Consider the following 19,600-nt stretch of genomic DNA (forward strand, 5'->3'; position numbering starts at 1 on the left):
GCTTTCTCTAGAAACTCGTCATTCAATCATTGTTTTGAGTAATGAAGGCGATCCAATGCTTGAAATTGCCAAAAAACGTAAGATTTCATACAAAGGTGTACACTACAGTCTTCAAAGACAAAGGACTACTGGCTCTAACAAGGACAGACAGAGATGTGGAAGTCCAGATGTACAACTAAACAAGAGGATAAGTACATCAGAGTCTCTAGTTTGAGAAATAGATGCCTCACATGTCCTCCGCTGACAGCTTCATTGAATTCTACCCGCTCAACACCAGTTTCATGTACAACAGTGAAGAGAAGACTCAGGAGGACTTATGGGAAGAATTGCAAAGAAAAAGCCACTAATGAAACAGAAAATCAAAAAGAAAAGGTTTGATTGGGCAAAGAAACACAGACATTGGACAACAGATAATTGGAAAAGAGTGTTGTGGATCTTAACCCCATTGAGCTTTTGTGGGATCAGCTAGAAGGTGCGTGAGAAGTGCCCATCTATGGCAAGTGCTGCGGGAAGTGTGGGGTGAAATGTCACCTGAGTATCTGGACAAACTGACAGCTAGAATGACAAGGATCTCCAAAGCTGTCATTGCTGCACATGGAGGATTTTTTGATGAGAACTCTTTGAAGTAGTTTAAGAACATGGTCATTTTTCACATTATGATTGTCCTGACTATATATTGTGATCAGTTGAATGCCACTTGGTGAATAAAAGTACCAATTCCTTTCATAAGACCAAAATCTGTACATTATTCCAAACATTTGGCCACCTACAATAGAAAGCATTTTTAAACATTGCGTTATAAATATATATTTAAGTAGGAAGCATGCAGTGTACAACGCTATACAATGCAATGCTATAAAAAAGGCAGTATTTTGTAAACACTGCACAGTATGCAGAAGGCAGGTACTAGTATTTCATTCCAAACAGCAAACTTTTACAAGTTTTTCTTTTTAATAAATTAGACACTATCCAGTGTATGATGCACCATACTTATGCATGTAAGTCACAAATATATATATGTAAAAATAGTCAGTATTCAGTGTTCAGATCTGCTATTTATGTTAGTGCTTCCCTTCTGTTCACTCGCTTTATCCAGAGTGGAGAAACTGAGGATGATCCCTAAACACTTGGAATGGGAGCGTGTGTTTGAGCTTCATGAATTTACTCACTCACACTCTGCTTGAGGAGTGGAGGACCACCAGTCCATTGGATCTCTTACGCTAACAGCACTCTTCAGTACAGTCTGCGATGAACTTTCCATTTTAATCGTTGGAAGAAACACATAGTTCAGGATGACGGTGGATTTTGAAGACTGCATCAAAGATTCGCCTCGATTTCGGTAGGCTGAACTGTGTGATTTCTCCTTGTTTTAACATTGACGCGCTTTATTTCGTTTGGCTTTCGAGGCTTTACATTGACTTAGGCTAGCTACTTGAGTGAAATGACTAGTTATAAAGAATGTTATAACTGAAGAATTAACGCTGACATGTTATATAGCTATTGTATGTTTCCTACTGCAAGTCTTTGGTTGTCAACTATTCGTTTTACGCTTTTAATTTTCTTGAATGAATGCATTTAATGCGTTGCCTCTGGTCACAAGCGACAAATCACAAAGCCGTAATAAAATGACAAATTTAAAGCCAATATTTTATTATAAATGAATTGTATGTATCCTGAGTCTTGTTTCTATCCTACAATGTCAAAATTAAAAGATTCCTGAGGCATCATTTAGGGTTCCTCTGCTGCCACACTGGCGGAACCTTCTGGAGATCATCCAACACCCTTAAAAGCCTCAAATCTTATATTTATTTCCTTAAGGAACTTACATATATAATTTCAAGTGCCTCAAAGCCTTTCCCTTATGATGGGGTTGCTGAAGGAACCATTGACAGACCTTTAGTTCTGACAGGAACGTGGAGCAACAACATGAGGAGCAAATGATAGTTGAATGTTCATCTTGTCATGAGATTTTATCCTAGCATAACATTAATTATGATACTGTAGCACCCTTCACTCAGTTCATGGCAGTTTACACCAACTGACTGAGCAGTAAGTGTGAGAGGGATGTTTGGCCAGTTGTCCAATTCCCAGCAGTCATTGATTTTCCATGATTCACTCAGGCATGGCTCATATCTAGTCATATGATGTATCAATGTCCCTCTCTGGGTCTCAGTATATTTTATTTATTTTTTGACAGCATTTATCTAAATTTGATTCCTTGTGTTTCATCAAGGGAGTGTTAAAAAAAATCTGTCCCCTTTGGGGTTACTTTGGGTTAAAGCATTGCCAAATGGATGAATGTAAATGCAACTGACATGCAACAAACTGGGTAAACCACATCCTTTGAAGCATAGTTGTTTGTTGTAGACATGTAACTTGAAATTAGAGGTCGACCGATAGTAGATTTTGCAGATGTGATGTAAAAGGCAGATTAATCGGCCGATAGTGTTTCATATAGATTTATAGAATGTTAAAAATATTTCCAACACACTATCACGGCAAAATCGTCTGGATTTGTACGACTTTTCTAAATGTGTCTAATTCGTATGATATCTACGACTGCACTTGTATGAATTCAAATGACTTTCGCTACAGCCAATGATGTCGCTGGACATCGTTTCCATCTAATACGCGACAATTACTTGCCTCTGTCACACACAACAGCTTCCTATCATGTTTACATACTCTACTGAATGGTTACGTTTAGATAAGGGGTTTGGGTAAGGGCTTTGTAAAAAGCATGTCCTTAACTCCTTGTGTGCGGAATGTGCGCTTCCGCATTAGACATCCGGGCATTTGCACGTGATGAAATCGTTCAAATGTATACAATCAAAATCGTACGAAATCATACGAAATAGCCAATGCGTAACAGATGCAGTTTTCTGTTCAACCAAAATCCCAATAACAGACAGAAAAATAGGACTTTTAACTGTAATCAAGCCCAAAACACACAACGGCTCTTATTTTGAAATGACGGAAACTTGCCACCATTACAATTCTCAATATTTCAGTATTTACCCAATTAAGCTTCCAGTAGTCTATATATTCACCAGATTCAGAACCAAGCCGTTCTAACTGTAGAAGTATCCAGCGCTAGCCACAAAGAAACATGGAGGAATAATATGTTTAATACTATAATATTTTTTTCAATAATCAATAGTTCCAAATAGCAACTATAAGAACCGATTAATCGGTAAAGCCTATTGGTCTACCTCGTCTGAAATTACTGGGAAAATTCCTTCCCATCGCTCTCTTGACAGTATATTTCGAGAGGAAGCAGTAATGGCGGTTCAAACGGCATAATCTAAATGTCCCAAGCACCGAATCTTGCTGTGAGGTTTAATGAGGATTAAGGTGTATAAGATATGAAGTTGGAGACGGGATGTATGTGCTGACATGGCATATTTCCATGTAGTCGCATTTTTGTTTGCATGGCCTCGCTTCAATTTAGAACACTTGATTATAAAATCAAAATAACAAAGTATGCATCGAAGTGAGGATAAAAATATGGATGAATATTGAAAATTATGAAAGATTTAGATTGTTTTCATTTCACCTCTAGAGGCAGCTGTTTTACTGTAGAATCCTCCAGTTCCGACCACAGAGTAACATAGAGGAATAATAATTTTGAAAAAACTATCGGCAACTATTGGCATACATTTTTCCGATAACCTATAGTTCCAAAAAGCATCTGTCGGCACCGATTTATCGGTAAAACCAATATATCGGTCTACCTCTACTTGAAATGACTGGTAAAATTCCTTGCCATCCCATGGCTCTCTTGAATATCCCTAGAGGAAGTAGGTACGGTGGTTTAAACGGTATGATGGAACATGGGATCTGAAGAATTCCGAATGTCCCACGCACCGAATCCTGCTGTGACTGTGGTAAGCACAGAGAAGCAGAGGTTAGACAAATAAAAAGCATTCCTGTACACCCACATCCCCTCCACAGCACCAGATCGCATTACTCCCCACGTGAGCGTGTGTGTAGAAGTAAATGTGTCAGAGTGAGAGTGTGTGTGAGCGGGCGGTAGATACAATCCCTGCTCCAAATCAAAGACTTCCACACGTGAAGCAGGACCTTAATGCATGCCATCTGGCTGTGTGAGTCAGGTCTCTTCGGTCTGTTGAGGGATTTACAGAAACGTTCTAATGTTTATAAAAAAAACTTGATTTTAACGATTCTTGATTCTACATTGATTCTCTGCTCCATTTAACACATTTCACCATGTTTAAATCCGTTCCACAGAATGTTATTAAAATTAGCCACAAAATTAATGTAGAAAATGCTTAAAAAGAATGCAACTTGCTTTTATCGAGTCTACAACACTGCCATAACTTGTACGTAAATTGGACATGCATTATCGAAAGGTGCATTTGGGACAAGTATTAATGGCCCTTTTGTGGAGGTAAATGCGGTTACGTAATATACCAGGAGGTCAAGAACCATGATAATTCAGACAAGATAATTTTTACCCCCATCTGAAACATTTAATACAATCTACTTCTTTCACTTGTTGGTGCATGCTACATGTTACCTCCGCATGGTTGAATTCACACACTCTTCACACAGTGTTCCCTTGCAGTTCACATCTATCCATCATTTGGAGCAATTCTATCCCAGCCAGTGTCTGGCAAACCTCAAAAACCTTGCACTTTGGATACAGGAACTTCTAGTCACTCTATGAATGGTATTCTGAAAGGTCAAGGCCGCAAAAAATGGTAGTAGTTTTTGCATAATGTAGCATAGAATGCATTGACTCACAGATAATTTTCACAGTAACAAAGCCTAAAATACAGAAACAGTATTTTCTGGGACTCAATTGAAATGGTACAAATGTAATCTTGTTGGTGCCAGGCGTTTCTGGAGTGGGAAGCCCGTCATAACGTCAGAGCTCCTTGGTCAAAGCAACACAGAACAAACACTTCAAAATAAAAGCTCAGTTAAAAAATAAATAAATCTCAATTTAAATTTAAAATGTGACAGAATGTGATATTCACTGTTATATTACTGCTACTACAACTAATACAAATAATAATTATAAATCAGTAGTAATTGTATTATACAAATCATGTTGAAAATTAATTGTTATACTTTAATTTAATGAAAGGTTAAATGTATTTATTATATTATATTATATTATATTATATTATGTTTATGATAAAATTGAAATAAACTGTATATGTTTATATGCAGTTCAGAAAAAAGAAAAAAAAACATGTATCAGACTCTGTATCGGCAAGTAATCTGTCTCAGAAAAACAAACTCTGTGCCGGGACATCCCTAATCTTCATTGTGTGTGCGATCACCAGACTGCAGCTTTAAGGCTAACAGATATGGGATGTGTAGCAGATTGTAACCACCTGACCAAATATTATCCATCATTCCTGACTCAAATCTGCTGTGTCACCTTCCTTTCCAACCCCCTCTGTGACCGGTCTGATACATTCTACCGCCAGAAGTTACTAATTTCATTACATCTCCAGAATTCAAGTTTCATTTGAGAGCTTTTGACTGCTTTAGAAAACATGCAGCACATTTGTACTGGTTTTGTTTGGCTGCTAAGCTTGATGGTGGAAATACAGTTCCTTATGTAATAGTTCACTGGCAGAACGGACTGTTGTTTTTTTTAGAGAGGTCCATCCTGCGGTTGTTTTCAAGTTATTTTACTGTTTCGCCGAGTGTTTTTTCAGGCCTCTTCTAAGCCCAAATGATGATGATCGCTAACTGTGGCTATATTCGACTGTGACCACTGAATGTCTACTAGACTGCATTTAAAAAGAAAAAGACCTATGATCAAATAATTCTTATGTAAAAAAAAAAATTATGATCCTTGCAGTAAACATTTGGTGGATGTAAATTTGAAGGCGGAGTATCTGCATATATCTGTTTTATATGTATTATATCTGACTACTAAGATATAGTTCAGTTTTAGGTTTTGATATAAGGGACCTTCCCCTTTGCTGTAGCCCTCAATTGTTGAACTTGCCACATCAGGATTAGGGCATAAATGATTAGTTGATTTTATCGGAAAGACAGACAACAAAAAGTTGTCGACAAACATTTTCGTTGTCAAATAGTCTTTTGTTCTCATTTAACGTAACATGAGATCATATGAAACTGTAATGACGGTGCGCAATAGCAGCACTGAAGCTAGCGCCTGACTGAGGAGAGGAGGAATTACACAGATGCACTCTAAACCTTCCAAACATCTTCAGGTGATGTAGATCAGGTGACGCCATGTATGAGGGATTTATAAAAAAATACAAAATAAGTAAATAAAGAAGCACTCTCGTTGTGGAATAAGCGGAGACGGCGCTGCCGCTCCGCTGAAGCAAAACTTGCACGTCGAACGTCTTTAAAGGAAACACCCGACTTCACCTCTTAAATGTAGTTATATTTAATGCGTCATTGCTTTGTTAAAGTTCAAATAATACGGAAGTTAGGTCATGTAAATAACTACAAACTCTGAAACTAGCATTTCTCTGTGCAGTCAGTGCCTCTTCTATGAGTTGTGCGAAGTGTCCCGATTTAAGGGGGAGAGATTGAAACTGCACACTCTGATGCAGAGACTCTCATTCCTCGAGCGCGCACTTGCTGCAGCTAGATTATAACGTGATGGCTCTCAACTTATTGAATCATAATATATGTGTCATTGTACATTTCTTATCGTGAAATTGGCAATACGCAGCTTGATTAATAAGAGGGAGTTTGTTTTTTTGTGAGTTAAAGATGGATTGAAGTGAACAGAAAGGTGAGAGAGGAAGTCTTCACCCCATTATATACTGTTACAAAATACGTTTTTGATTTTTTATTTTTGGCTTGTTTTCCTATTTAAATATCTAAAATCCTTTAAAACAATGTACATTTACTTTAACAGCTATACTGCAGAATATTTTTTTTTTATCAGAGAATGTTAAATATACTATTAAAAATAAAAATATTTAAAAATATCTAAAAATCCCTTTAAAAAAAGATGCATTCGCCTGAGAAGCAGCATATAAGATATTTAGACTTGCTTTTAGAGAATAGATCTTGAATATAAGGATTTTGTCTTTACTACACTCACAGAAGTGTAACCAAGTGAAAAAGTACACTTGTATACAAAATACACTTAAACTTACATTTAGCTCTTTCCTTAATGCAAAGTTATCCTATGACTTTAGAAAACATATTTAGTGACTTTGATTGATATTGACCAAGTTGTGTGAAGTCATGAATGAAGCTGCTGTTTATATCAATGGAGCAGCTATTGTTGAAAGGGAACGCATCGTTGTCCTGTTGCTGTGACCCGTGGCATAAGTTTAGTGTGTGCTTCAAGCATGTGTCATCTCCAGCTTTTCAGCAAAATGTTCTCTTTGTTCATGAAACCCGTCTGTCACACTGGCTTCTTTTACTGAGGCGTATCAATTGGGTCATGATGATTGGAGACCAACAGCTGGCAGACGTATGGTGGCTTCTCTTTTTTTCCTCCCTTTTTCTCCCCAATATGGAATGCCCAATTCCCAATGCGCTCTTAAGTCCTCTTGGTGGCATAGTGACTCGCCTCAATCCGGGTGGCGGACGACGAATCACAGTTGCCTCTGCGTCTGAGACCATCAATCCACGCATCTTATCATGTGGCTTGTTGAGCGCGTTACTGCGGAGACAAGGCATGTTTGGAGGCTTCACGCTATTCTCTGTGCTATCCACATACAACTCCCCACACTAATAAAGGAGACTCTTAGAAGAATGGACGTGAATTTTTTTCAGAAATAGTTTTTGTGCCCTTGCCATAAGTTTTGAGTTGTCTCGCAATAAATTTACCATGCGGCCAATACAACGGTGCATACCGTAAAACCATAATAACCCAAAAATTATGATTTTTATTACCATAGTTTTTGTTTTCCTGTATTATTACTAATTTATCACTTTGAATATCAAGGTTAAAATACGGTTACTATAGTACAACCATGGTAAATGTATTGTTAGGGAACACAAAACTATTACAAGGAAATGCAAAACGTATTGCACGGGAACACAAAACTTATTGCGAGGGAACACAAACTATTGTGAGGGGATGCAAAAACTATTGCAAGGGAATGCAAAACTTATTGCGAGAAAGCACAAACTATTGTGAGGGGATGCAAAAACTATTGCGAGGGAATTCAAAACTATTGCGAGGGAATCCAAAACTTATTGCGAGGGAATTCAAAACTATTGCGAGGGAACACAAACTATTGCGAAAGAATACAAACTATTGCGAGGGAACACAAACTATTGCGAGGGAACGCAAAACTTATTGTGAGGGAATTCAAAACTATTGCATGGGAACACAAACTATTGCGAGAGAATACAAACTATTGCGAGGGAATTCAAAACTATTGCGAGGGAACACAAACTATTGCGAGGGAACACAAACTATTGCGAGGGAACACAAACTATTGCGAGGGAATACAAACTATTGCGAGGGAACACAAACTATTACGAGGGAATACAAACTATTGTGAGGGAACACAAACTATTGTGAGGGAACACAAACTATTGCGAGGGAACACAAACTATTGCGAGGGAATACAAACTATTGCATGGGAACACAAACTATTGCGAGAGAATACAAACTATTGCGAGGGAATTCAAAACTATTGCGAGGGAACGCAAACTATTGCGAGAGAATACAAACTATTGCGAGGGAACACAAACTATTGCGAGAGAACACAAACTATTGCAAAGGGAATGCAAAAGGTATTGATGGGAGAGCGCAAATCTCTTTCAGGAAAAAAAATTAAAACCCTGTCGTCTTAGACACTTTATTGGGAAACAGGAAACTGAGATTTCAAACAAATAGGCTAGTATTTTTGTGGAACAGTCATTTCTTCCAATGAAAACTGATACTTTTGAAAACCCTCTCTAGTATCACATACTGAGTTTTCAAACTAAAATGTATTTCTGTGAAACTGCGTTTTCCCCCATATAAAACAGAGACTTACGAAACGCTCCCTAGTACCTCATACTTTGCAAAATGATAACGTTAAGAAATGGAAAACTGAGCTTTTGTTCAAAAACGTTTTAATGTGGACATGGCTTAATTATAACACTAGGTCAGCTGATTTGTGTTTGCGTAAAGTCAAATGTATCTGCTGTAGCGAGACTTCCGTCAACACTTGTGCGTTATGAATTTCGACACAATTTTAAATGCATGCGTGAAATCGAGCATAGCTAGAAGCGTTATTTCATTCACGTTCTTGTGTAAAATACGTTTTCGTCCAAATAATTGTTGTTTTCTCTTGATTCTACAGTCTTTATTCTCTTGTAAGTTCTTTATGGGTAATTTATTAATTGAACAAAAACTTCGCAATTTCCAATCCAAACTGTTTCACATTTTAACTTGAGTTAAGTTGAATTGTTGAGATGTTTAGCAACATGATCCAATTTTATTTAGGGCGATGACCTCATTAATCTGTGATTAAAGGTAATTTTTAACCATGCTTAAAGTTATTTCAAACAGATTATGTCTGATGTCTACAGGTGTCTTAAATAGTTGCATGTCCTTAGACTAATCATATAAATGTATTTTTGTGTGTCAGGAGTATTTGTTTGCCAAGCGAAACTGACTGAAGACAGCGGATGTATTAAAGCTTGTTACATGCATTTTGCACGTTGAACTACGCAAAATGTCATTGTGGTAATGAAACCATTTTGAATCAGTTCCCATCAAACAATCAAAGCTACATGTGTAACGCCGTTTTTGCAAGTGGAAGTTTAAATCAAAGACACTATTAAAACATCTCTGTCTTAACGCTCTCATACTCACGAACCTCAAAACGAGGGATCAGGAAACTAGTGTAATGACACGCTCTTTAGGAAACTTGATGTAAAGCACTTAAAAATCGTTGTGATATTGTGAATATTCAAAATATCAACCAGACCTTCTTGAAACTAGGCCTTAGCATGATGTTGATATAGCCAAGAGTATCTAGGCTAATTAAAAGAATAAGCACACACTTTAAATGCATAGTTTTTATTCTAAATCAATGTGCATCATCCTTTTACTCTGTATATATAGCTAATTAGATGTCATCACATTTTCATGCTTTAGAAGACTAATTGTCGAGGTTCCAAAGACCTCAAGGCCATCCTCATTAATTTAATTAGCCTATTTTTACGTTATTAAATAAGACACACTGAGCATGTCATTGAGACTGACAGAGATGTTCTCTTCATCTTGTTAACGGTATTGGTGATTTGTTCTGCCTTGTGGGCTAACAGCCTCAATGTGAAAACAACAGGGATTAAGTCAGCAGTTTGAACATTTCTGCTAATCATGGATTAGCCCACATTCCCCCTGCACACGGTCCTGGGACATCAAGGTGTGCTGACATTCAGAGTCAGTTCTTCTTGATCCAAATGCTCCAAATCCAAGGAAATGGTCTTAAACCATAAACCACACACAACACCCTAGCGACGACGTTAATATCAATATTAATATTTGAAGTGGTGAATATTAATATTAATATTCAAGCACCACTAAAATTTTCTTCCGAAATGTAAAAATCGAATTCTGAAACAGCGCTCCAGAGGCCAGAGCTTTTATTCACAGAAAGAAGATGAACACCTCTCTCCTGTTCGTCCGTCTCAGGGACGCTTAGGAGCCTTCCGTGTCCTCGTGCCAGGCCATAAGGCAGGGGGCATCTGCTTCCTTCGGGGGGCTCTACACTGGGACCGAGAACAGGGCTTGGGCAGTGGCGGAGCTGCCACAGCTTTTCAGACAGGGTACAAGATGTGCTGTATAGCCTCTATCAGCTTTTTCACCGCTGAGAACTACAGGGCAAAGTCCTCAATGGTGTTGAGAAAGCAAACTTTGTCGGCTTCCCTCATCTCGACCAGATTCATCAACAGGTGGCGCTCCTGCACACCAAGGTGAACATTTCCTGCCTGAGTGCTCGCGCTGTCACCTTCGTCGCCCGGAGGGCGAGGTCAGTTGCAGCACATTGGGTTCAGGACTACCCACGTGCAGCTCTTTCAGTGCATTGGCCTGATGTACTTGCTGAAGGGCCATGGCATGCAAGGCAGAGGCGGCCTGTCCAGCAGCACTGTAGGCTTTGGTTGCCATAGACTATGTAGTCCTACCGGCCTGGAGGGGAGCACCGGATGATCCTGCCAGGTGGTGGCCTTTTGTGGGCATAGGTGCACTGCGACCACCTTATACACCTGAGGAACCTCCATGTACCCGTTGGCCACCCCGCCGTTGAGGGTAGAGAGAGCGGATGAACCTGGAAGTCAGTTTTGGGCAGCAAAATGTGCCCTCATGACTTCATCAGTTCGTCGTGCACTTCCGGGAAGACAGGGATGGGGGTGGGGGGGTGGCCGTGAGCGGTGCCCTGAACCCAGGAACCAATCATCTAGCCGTGAGGGCTCAGGTGAGGATGGAGGGTTCAAGTCCAACCCAACACTCACAGCGGCCCAGGCAAGCATAGCGGTCACCTCTGCGTCGGTCTCAGACTGGACGGGCAGACACGAAGGTGGCAGTCCAGTAAAGTCCTCAGTGTCCGACATTGCCAGTGCGCTCTCCGATGCAGCGATCGAGACCTCATCCTGCTCGCGAGCCCCAAAAGAGACATTAAGCTGGCCATGGGGCAAGCTGGTCTCATCTCGGAACTCAACGGGGGCAAACAAGCGTGCTGGGGAACGGGAGGTCCGAGGCCCATTGAACTCCCCAAATTGCCTCCAGCGCCAGCCGGGCCAGCCTCGTACCCGTGTTAGAATGCACAGACTGGCTAAAGTGGCTTTCCTCGGAAGGTGGAAAGTCATGATTGCAACATTGCCATGGTCATGTCCTCACAATGAGAACACAAATCATCCACGAATGCTGTATCAGTGTGATTGCGGCCCAGACACACGAGGCAGTGCTCATGGCCATCGTAGGCGGAGAGATAACGACCGCATCCAGGAATCACACAAAAATGGAAAGGCATCTTTAAAAAGACACATCTTAAAAATACGTTCACATCAATGTGTTGCTCTAATAGAGGAAAATATACTCTTTTCAGAAATATATACTCTTTTTGTAGCACTGTCTAAGCGCCCAGAGGCATAATCTACACTAATTGTGCAGAAGGAGAGAAAGCCGCTGGAATGCGCCGTATATCCAACAGCATACGCTTCATTCAGAGGTGAATAGAACTGCAGTGGGATTCAGCTTGCTGATACACAACCGCTCAGCTCCGAAGAAAAAATCTGAATGAGAGGTGGCATTCCTTCTCCTTTTATACCAGTATGTCTGGGGGAGTGGCATGCAAATTCCACTCGCCAATTTCCATTGGCCTTTTCTCAAAGATTGAGGTGTTTCGGGGCTCTCGAGCGATCCCTAGTGTCACTACATCGTCACAACATCGAGTGAGCGACAGAATGGGAACAATAATTTATATATTGATATTTTATGATGTGCCTAGTTGCTAGGGTGTTCTGGGTGATTGCTTATTGTCCCTAAGTATCAATGATATTCTGGTTCCTTGATATGACTTGGATGCCTCCTTAAATGTAAATCTATCGAATTCCTTTGCCTATGGAATTTTTTTTTATCATAAATCGTAAATCCCAATCCCTTAGAAAGGTAATAGCACACTTCTTAACAAGATGTTGAACAATTTACACTCAACAAGCCATACAATTTTAGCTATCATTCTTGTTTGCAGCACAAACGGTGCGAAACGGTCAAGTTAGTACTAGTGATGTTTGCCTTATCAGGCACCACAAATATGTCCCCTCAGCCTGAGGCCTCTAATTCCTCCTGTTAAACAGACTTAACTTATGAGGCAGAGGTGATGTCATTACTGTCTTTTGTCACCATTGCACTGCATGAAGCCTGGAATTCCTTCCTGTCTACAAAAGCTGATTAAGTTCACCACACAAAGGCCAAGACTCAGGGCCTTGAATTTAGAACAGTTTGCAAATCTACTTTTATCCAACATCCTACAAGATGAAAAAGAGTCATGGGAGAGATGCAACAATGAGTGAAGAACTGCCGGAAGAGAGTGTGAGTGGTTTATTAAGTGAAATCTAATATTTGACTAAGGGCCGTATGACTCACATTGCTTCCTCTGAATAGCCATGTGCCTGTTTGGCCAATGATATAGGTTGTTTTGTTGAGTTACAAAACTTTTATTGGTCATTTCAGACTTTTAAAGGGATATGTTAGGCAAGATGTTAGGCTACCATTCACTTCAATTGCATCTTTTTTCATACGATGAAAATAAATCTTAACTGAGGCTTAATATCTCCTTTTGCGTTCCACAGAAAGTGATACTTGTTTGCAACAAAATGATGGTAGGTAAATGCTGACAGAATTTGGGATTAATTATTAACACCATTTATGGATTAAATATCCCTTTAAGAGAATAAACCACTGAAAAAATTGGCTCTTTTTCAGTCTGTTCCAGATTCCTGAGCCTTTTGAAATATCTTTCTCAGACTTGCCTTATATAGACACATAGTTGATAGATACACATGGCTGTCAATGGCTCTCTTATGTAAGACTGATATGACTGTTTCCAATGCCAGATATTAATATCTAGAGAGCAGGGTGGCTGATGGATAAGGCCGATATTACCAGTAGTAGGTGACACATTTTTATGTTTTATTTAAGAGATTTTAAACCTGGTCTCTTTACCTGCATTTTTTAAAAATAATTTTTACGCTCATTGTACTTATCACAGCAGTTTGCTGGTGAAATGAACACTAGAGTCGCTACAACAATAATTACTTTTATTCACTTTTGCAAGTCATGAGTAAAACAGCAGATCACCCACCCACTTTTGACCAGTATCGATAAAAGAGATATATCGGTTGACCTCTTACTGAAAACGACGGTCTTTCGTAAATACTTCAGTAGTATGTCATTCCGTACATACCCACATTTTCAAACTATGTAAAGATGTTTTCGCTGAAATCATTTGGTTCCAGTCTTTGAGCTTTGAACTGGATTCTCTCGAGCACAATATCTGCAGTATTTAGAGCAGTGTACAGTTCAGAGGGAGTCCATAACTGATAACCCCCCCAGCCCTTTATTTAATTACCCATGATGCACTTATACAGGGAGAATAGCTTAATTGGACGAAATCCAGTTCCCTGCCAGTAAGTAAAGGTGCTTTGCTGCATCACATTATGGCTTTGTCCTTGTTTTCAAGGTCTAGAGGAAAGACTCGGCCAAGGTGTCTGTTAAAATCTGGCACCGTAGAACAGATTTTAATGGGTTTGAGGGGTTGTATTAGACATTCTCCAACCAGCAGGAAGCACTTCCTAAGAAATTATTCAGCTATTGGCCAAATACATTGAACAAATATGTCATATTATAGTCAGAAATATTTAATGGATTGCTGTGACCAGGATGGGAATAGAGTAACATCTTTAGAACTTTTAGACAATTGGACATATTGTACAACTGTGGGTAGGTTGCCCACACCGTATTGTATGGTGCGCCCTAAATTTGTCTCATAATTACATTTACCTCTACTCAAAGAGCTTACTTTAAATAGTCCTTCAAGTTCTGTGTTGCTTCGTTTAAGATTAATGAATATAACACTTGTGTCCCTAGCCATGTATTAGTCAACAGGCATATGTGCTGATGTCTGCATGTCTGGGCTGCATGCTCGTGACTCCCGTCAAATCACACGTAAAAAAACTTGAACGGCAGCTGCAGATCTGGCGCCAACTGTGGAGAATGCCTCAAGCACAGTTTACAGTTTTAACTTGCTCAAGCCAGATATCAGCATTAATCCTGCCTCTAATTTGAAGAAACATATCAAGGTACATTTCATTATTCTGCTTGCTTGATTCTGTGTGTCTATAAAATAGCATGTCATTTAACTATCTATCACTGTGATTATTGGGCTGCTGTGAGAGATTAAGTCAATGTTATCAATAGGACTGGGCAATAAAATAATCTAGATATTTATTGGAGAGAGAGAGAGGTCCTCGATCAAACTTTTGAGTAGTTTTCTATATTTAACCTATGTTCTACATCTAGAACAGGGGTGTTCATTACATCAATCACGATAGCAAGAGCACCACTGGTTGGTTGATCTAGATGAATATAAAAGAATGACTTTTTATTTCCTGACGTCTGTCGCTGTGCGCTGTTTGATTGACAGGCGGCTAATGTTTGAGTGCTAGTTTAATAAATTACCTGGAAAGTAGAGATGATAAAAATTTGTATAATTATGATTAGCCTTTATAAAGATAGAAAAGTATCAACATTTGCAGAGCAAAACTTCAGCAGAACATTTCACCAGTCACAAACTTCAGAAAATTGTGCGTCATGCATTATAATGAGAACACAACTATTTCTGGGCTTAGAAGATACAAGAACTAAATCAATGTGGAACATTGTATCTCAAAAGGAGGACAATGTACCCCCCATGTGCTGATCTTGTCATTTACTCAACCTCCTGCCATCTGTCGATTACTTTCTTTCTTCAGAACACAAATTAAGATTTTTAGAAGAATATTTCAGCTCTGTAGGTCCATTCAATGTAAGTGAAGGGGTGCCAAAATGTTGACGCTCCAAAAAGCACATAAAAGCAGCATTAAAGTAATACATACAACTCCAGTGGTTTAATCTATGACTTCAGAAGTAATATGACAGGTGTGGGTGAGAAACAGATCACTATTTCAATTCTTCTCTCTGCCCAGTAGGTGGTGATATGCATGAAGAATGTGAATCACCAAAAACACAAGAAAAAAGTGAAAGTTAAAGTGGAGATTGACTGAGCAGGGAGGAGAATTAATAGTAAAAAAGCAATTAAATATTGATCTGTTTCTCACCACATCTATTATATCGCTTCTGAAGACATGGATTAAACGACTGGAGGCCCATGGATTAGACTACTTTTATGCTGATTTATGTGATTCGTGGTGCTTCAATATTTTAGCACCGATTCACTTTAATTTCATTCACTTTCAAGAGCTGAGATATTCTTCTAAAACTCTTAATTTGTGTTCTGCAGAAGAAAGAAAGTAATGCACATCCAGGATGGCATGAGGGTGAGTAAATGAGAGAATTTTCATTTTTGGTTGAATTATTCCTTTTTAAGCATGATGTAGCTCCTGTACCAAACAACTTTTCCTATGCCTGCTCTACCTCCTCTATTGTGCAGGACAAGTCATGATCCTGCTTATGTAGCATTTTTTGCATTCCTTGCATTGTTTGAACATGTTATGCACAATAATAACGCTCTGTTGGCATTAAGGGAAATTAAGGGACCCTACACATAAACTGATTTTAATGTAATTGTTTCATACATTACGATTTAAAATGGTGATCAGTGTATTGAAAATAACTTTTTCATCTTTTTCATGTCTCCCTTTTATTTTTTGGAATCAGATTCATGTAGTGTTTATCATAGAAAATTGATGTATTTTAAAAGATGTCATTCAGTTTTTATTATAATGGGGCATAGGTTTTGCAACTCAATACTCACTACTCATGATTACTTTTAAATGTCACCATTGCACTCTTTTACTCTTACTTGAGTAGTTTTCTACTCACACTACATTTCAGTGGTGCCCTTCCCAGCTGTCTCGGGCCAAAGACAGGGAAGCACCCTGGACACGTTGCCAGTCCATCACAGGGCTAACACACAGAGACATAGACATTCACATTTCCAATTTTAAAGAAGAGGTATTAGGGAGGCCAAATTCCCCCATTGGCCCTTATCTAGCATGGCCTCCTAATAATCCCCATCCCTGAATTGGCTACTTGACTCTCCTCTCCACCAACAGCTGGTGTGTGGTGGGCTTTCTGGCACACTATGACTGCCGTTGCATCATCCAGATGAGATTCCCCTATACAATTTAGAGTGCTTTGAGTGTCTAGAAAGTGCTATTAAATGAAATAATTATTATTAATCAATTAACCTGCATGTTTTTGATCTGTGGGAGTAACTGGAGCACCCAGAGGAAACCTGCACAAACACAGGGAGAACATGCAAACTCCGACAGTGACAGTGTTACCCACTGAGCCACTGTGCCGCCCATTGATATTTCACTTTCACTGAATGAATCTGAGGACAGTGTTGGAACTGTTTTGTTTTTTACTCCTTCATCCGACAAATAAATACAGTAGATTGATGTACTTTACTCTGTAGAGTAACATGAAGAGAGACTGCATTGGAGGAATCCAGAAAGTGAACCTAACCTGCCATTAAAGTGACCTCTCCGAGTTTAACCAGTGTTGTTACAACCCCAAGCTCGTCTAGGGGTGTTGGGGAGTGGCATTTAATGACATTAAAAATAACTGACGTGCTGGATAACAAATGACGCAACCAAGGGACATAAAGTGTTTATGTAAGTTATTTAGTATACAAGTGCTATGTGCATGGTGAGCAAGTGGTAAGTGGAATGAAAATAAATATACATATACATATATTTATAATACCTGATAATACCAGGACACAGGAAGGGCGAGAAACGGACATGAGCAGTGCCAAACAAAAGAAATAAGCTATACAAAATCCACTCTAACTATTTGTAAACCTCTAAACTGACTAGAAACAAAAGAGACAAAAGAAAAGATCTTCAGCGTCCAAGACACCCTAAATAAACTACCCTTCCTAGCCAAAACATACAGAGGGTGGCACTCACTCCTAACCTAATTTGTTTATACAATTGTAAAAATACCTACGTGTGCTCAACGTACATCACGTGAACTTCTTCCCCGTCCGCTTTCCCCAGTATCACGCTAAAACTCAAACAAGAACACAAAGTGGATAGGTTAACTACAGACGATCAAACAACGTATAACACAGCCAAAACTCTCTCTCACAACTTCCTCTAAACTTCCTCCTCATACCCAAAAACTTCCTCCCGAATGTGTTTGGGGCAGGCTTTATATAGGTGGCGGTCTGCGGCGTTTGGCGGCGATATGATGAAGTCATCGGGGATTCCAGCAGGAGCAACGAGTTCCTCTGCTGGTGAAGAGCTCTGTGTGTTTGAATCATGGCGCTCTGCAGTCATTGGTTCAGTTTGGGTCTGTTTCTGGGATGTTGCTGATTCATATATGAAGCTCTTTCAGGCATCTGGTTCTGATCGGGTCAGGCCCACTCACACCCACCCTGTGCTGTCCTGTCCCACTGCAGCACAGGAAACACATATGAATGAATGTGGCCTGCTGGAATATTAACGTAGGTTAAGCAAAGTCAGCTGGGAGCGTGGGTGTGGGTATGTGTGATGGCTTACTCCACAACATCCAAGGCTCCATTCAAACTGAGTGAACCAGATTTTGTAAAGCTGTACAATAACATGTCTGCATTGACTACAATAACATTGACTCTTCAGTACATTTACATGCACTTTAAAATTTAGATTACAAGCCCACCCCTATGATATTCTGGACCATAGGTACTGTAGCCAATTTTTTTTTGTCTTTTGTCCGTCTGATTTTAAGTAGAAAAGTATTTGCACCCTTCTCATCAAGAAGCCATACGATATGAGGAATAATTCATATTTGGTGCAAAAAAAATAAATAAATCAGCTAATATGATGTTTGCTTATATTTAATTTGCAACGTTTTCGAACACAGCTCATCCAATCAGATTGCAAACTGAAGCATGTTATGTTAGGCTATCCTTTTATATTTAAACTTTAAGTAGAACATTTTATTTAAATATAATTTGGGTCATTATGTAATCAACTCCTGCATAAAACCTCAATAAACTCTCAATAGCATGCTTGGTGTAACTGTACTACTTTGCACTGACTACTTTCATCTGAGGTATTGTGTCAATGTTGGGTTGATGTTGCCGTGTCTCAGGAGGGCATGTGGTTTGCGTTTGGGCTCAATGAGGCGTGAGGGAACTTCCTTTTCACACTGCAGGGCTGTTTGCACACTGCTCCAATCTTTATTCCCCCAAAGACTTTCTGTGACTTATGAGAGGATTAAATGTATACTGGCCACATCCATTAGTATGAAACAGCTGAGATGACATTCCTCCTTCCTACCTCCTATGATGATATATTCTGCTATTCTTACAGTGAATTGTTTATTTTGTGGGTATGTAAGCGTATACAACGATCGATCTCCTGTAGAGTGCAAATGTATGGTTGCAGCAGTTATAATCGCATTCATTTTCCTTACATAAGAGATATCCATCCATCCATCCATCGTCAACCGCTTATCCTGTGTACAGGGTCGCGGGGGGCTGGAGCCTATCCCAGCTAACATTGGGCGAAAGGCGGGGGACACCCTGGACAGGTCGCCAGTCCATCGCAGGGCACATAAGAGATATTGATTTTTAAAATGTAAAAACAAACCTATGGACCTATGAGGTTAAGCATGTTGTATGTATGTTTCTTTAGAAGCCACATGCGGTTTTGAAAAAAAACCAAAACAAAACAAACAACATGCTCAATTTCAGAATTACTGTTGAAGTACTACATTACTCACTATCATGAAGTGAAATCCACCAATTAGAGAAGTTGCTGTTATTGTGGAAACAGGAATAAAATCAACAGTTCTCAGCAGAGCAGTCCCATTAAACCTAGAGGATGACGTAATTGAGTGAGGCCACACTTTTGAAAATGTATTGATTTTGCTATGTTTACGTCGCTCATTTACCAAATT

At 39.4% G+C, this 19,600-nt stretch overlaps 1 protein-coding gene across 2 annotated transcripts in view; it reads left to right on the top strand.

Moving 5' to 3' along the window:
* The first annotated feature begins 1,190 nt into the window (after positions 1 to 1,190).
* LOC127618824 (arf-GAP with coiled-coil, ANK repeat and PH domain-containing protein 3-like) overlaps positions 1,191 to 19,600 on the top strand; it is a 90,408-nt gene continuing 71,998 nt past the window's right edge. For both annotated transcript variants that reach the window (XM_052091461.1, XM_052091462.1), the window contains exon 1: positions 1,191 to 1,339. In XM_052091461.1, the coding sequence (XP_051947421.1) occupies positions 1,293 to 1,339 (47 nt within the window). In that variant the 5' untranslated portion in view covers positions 1,191 to 1,292. The remainder of the gene's footprint in view (positions 1,340 to 19,600) is intronic.

The sequence above is a fragment of the Xyrauchen texanus genome, chromosome 25 (assembly GCF_025860055.1).
Source record: "Xyrauchen texanus isolate HMW12.3.18 chromosome 25, RBS_HiC_50CHRs, whole genome shotgun sequence".
Lineage (NCBI taxonomy): Eukaryota > Metazoa > Chordata > Actinopteri > Cypriniformes > Catostomidae > Xyrauchen > Xyrauchen texanus.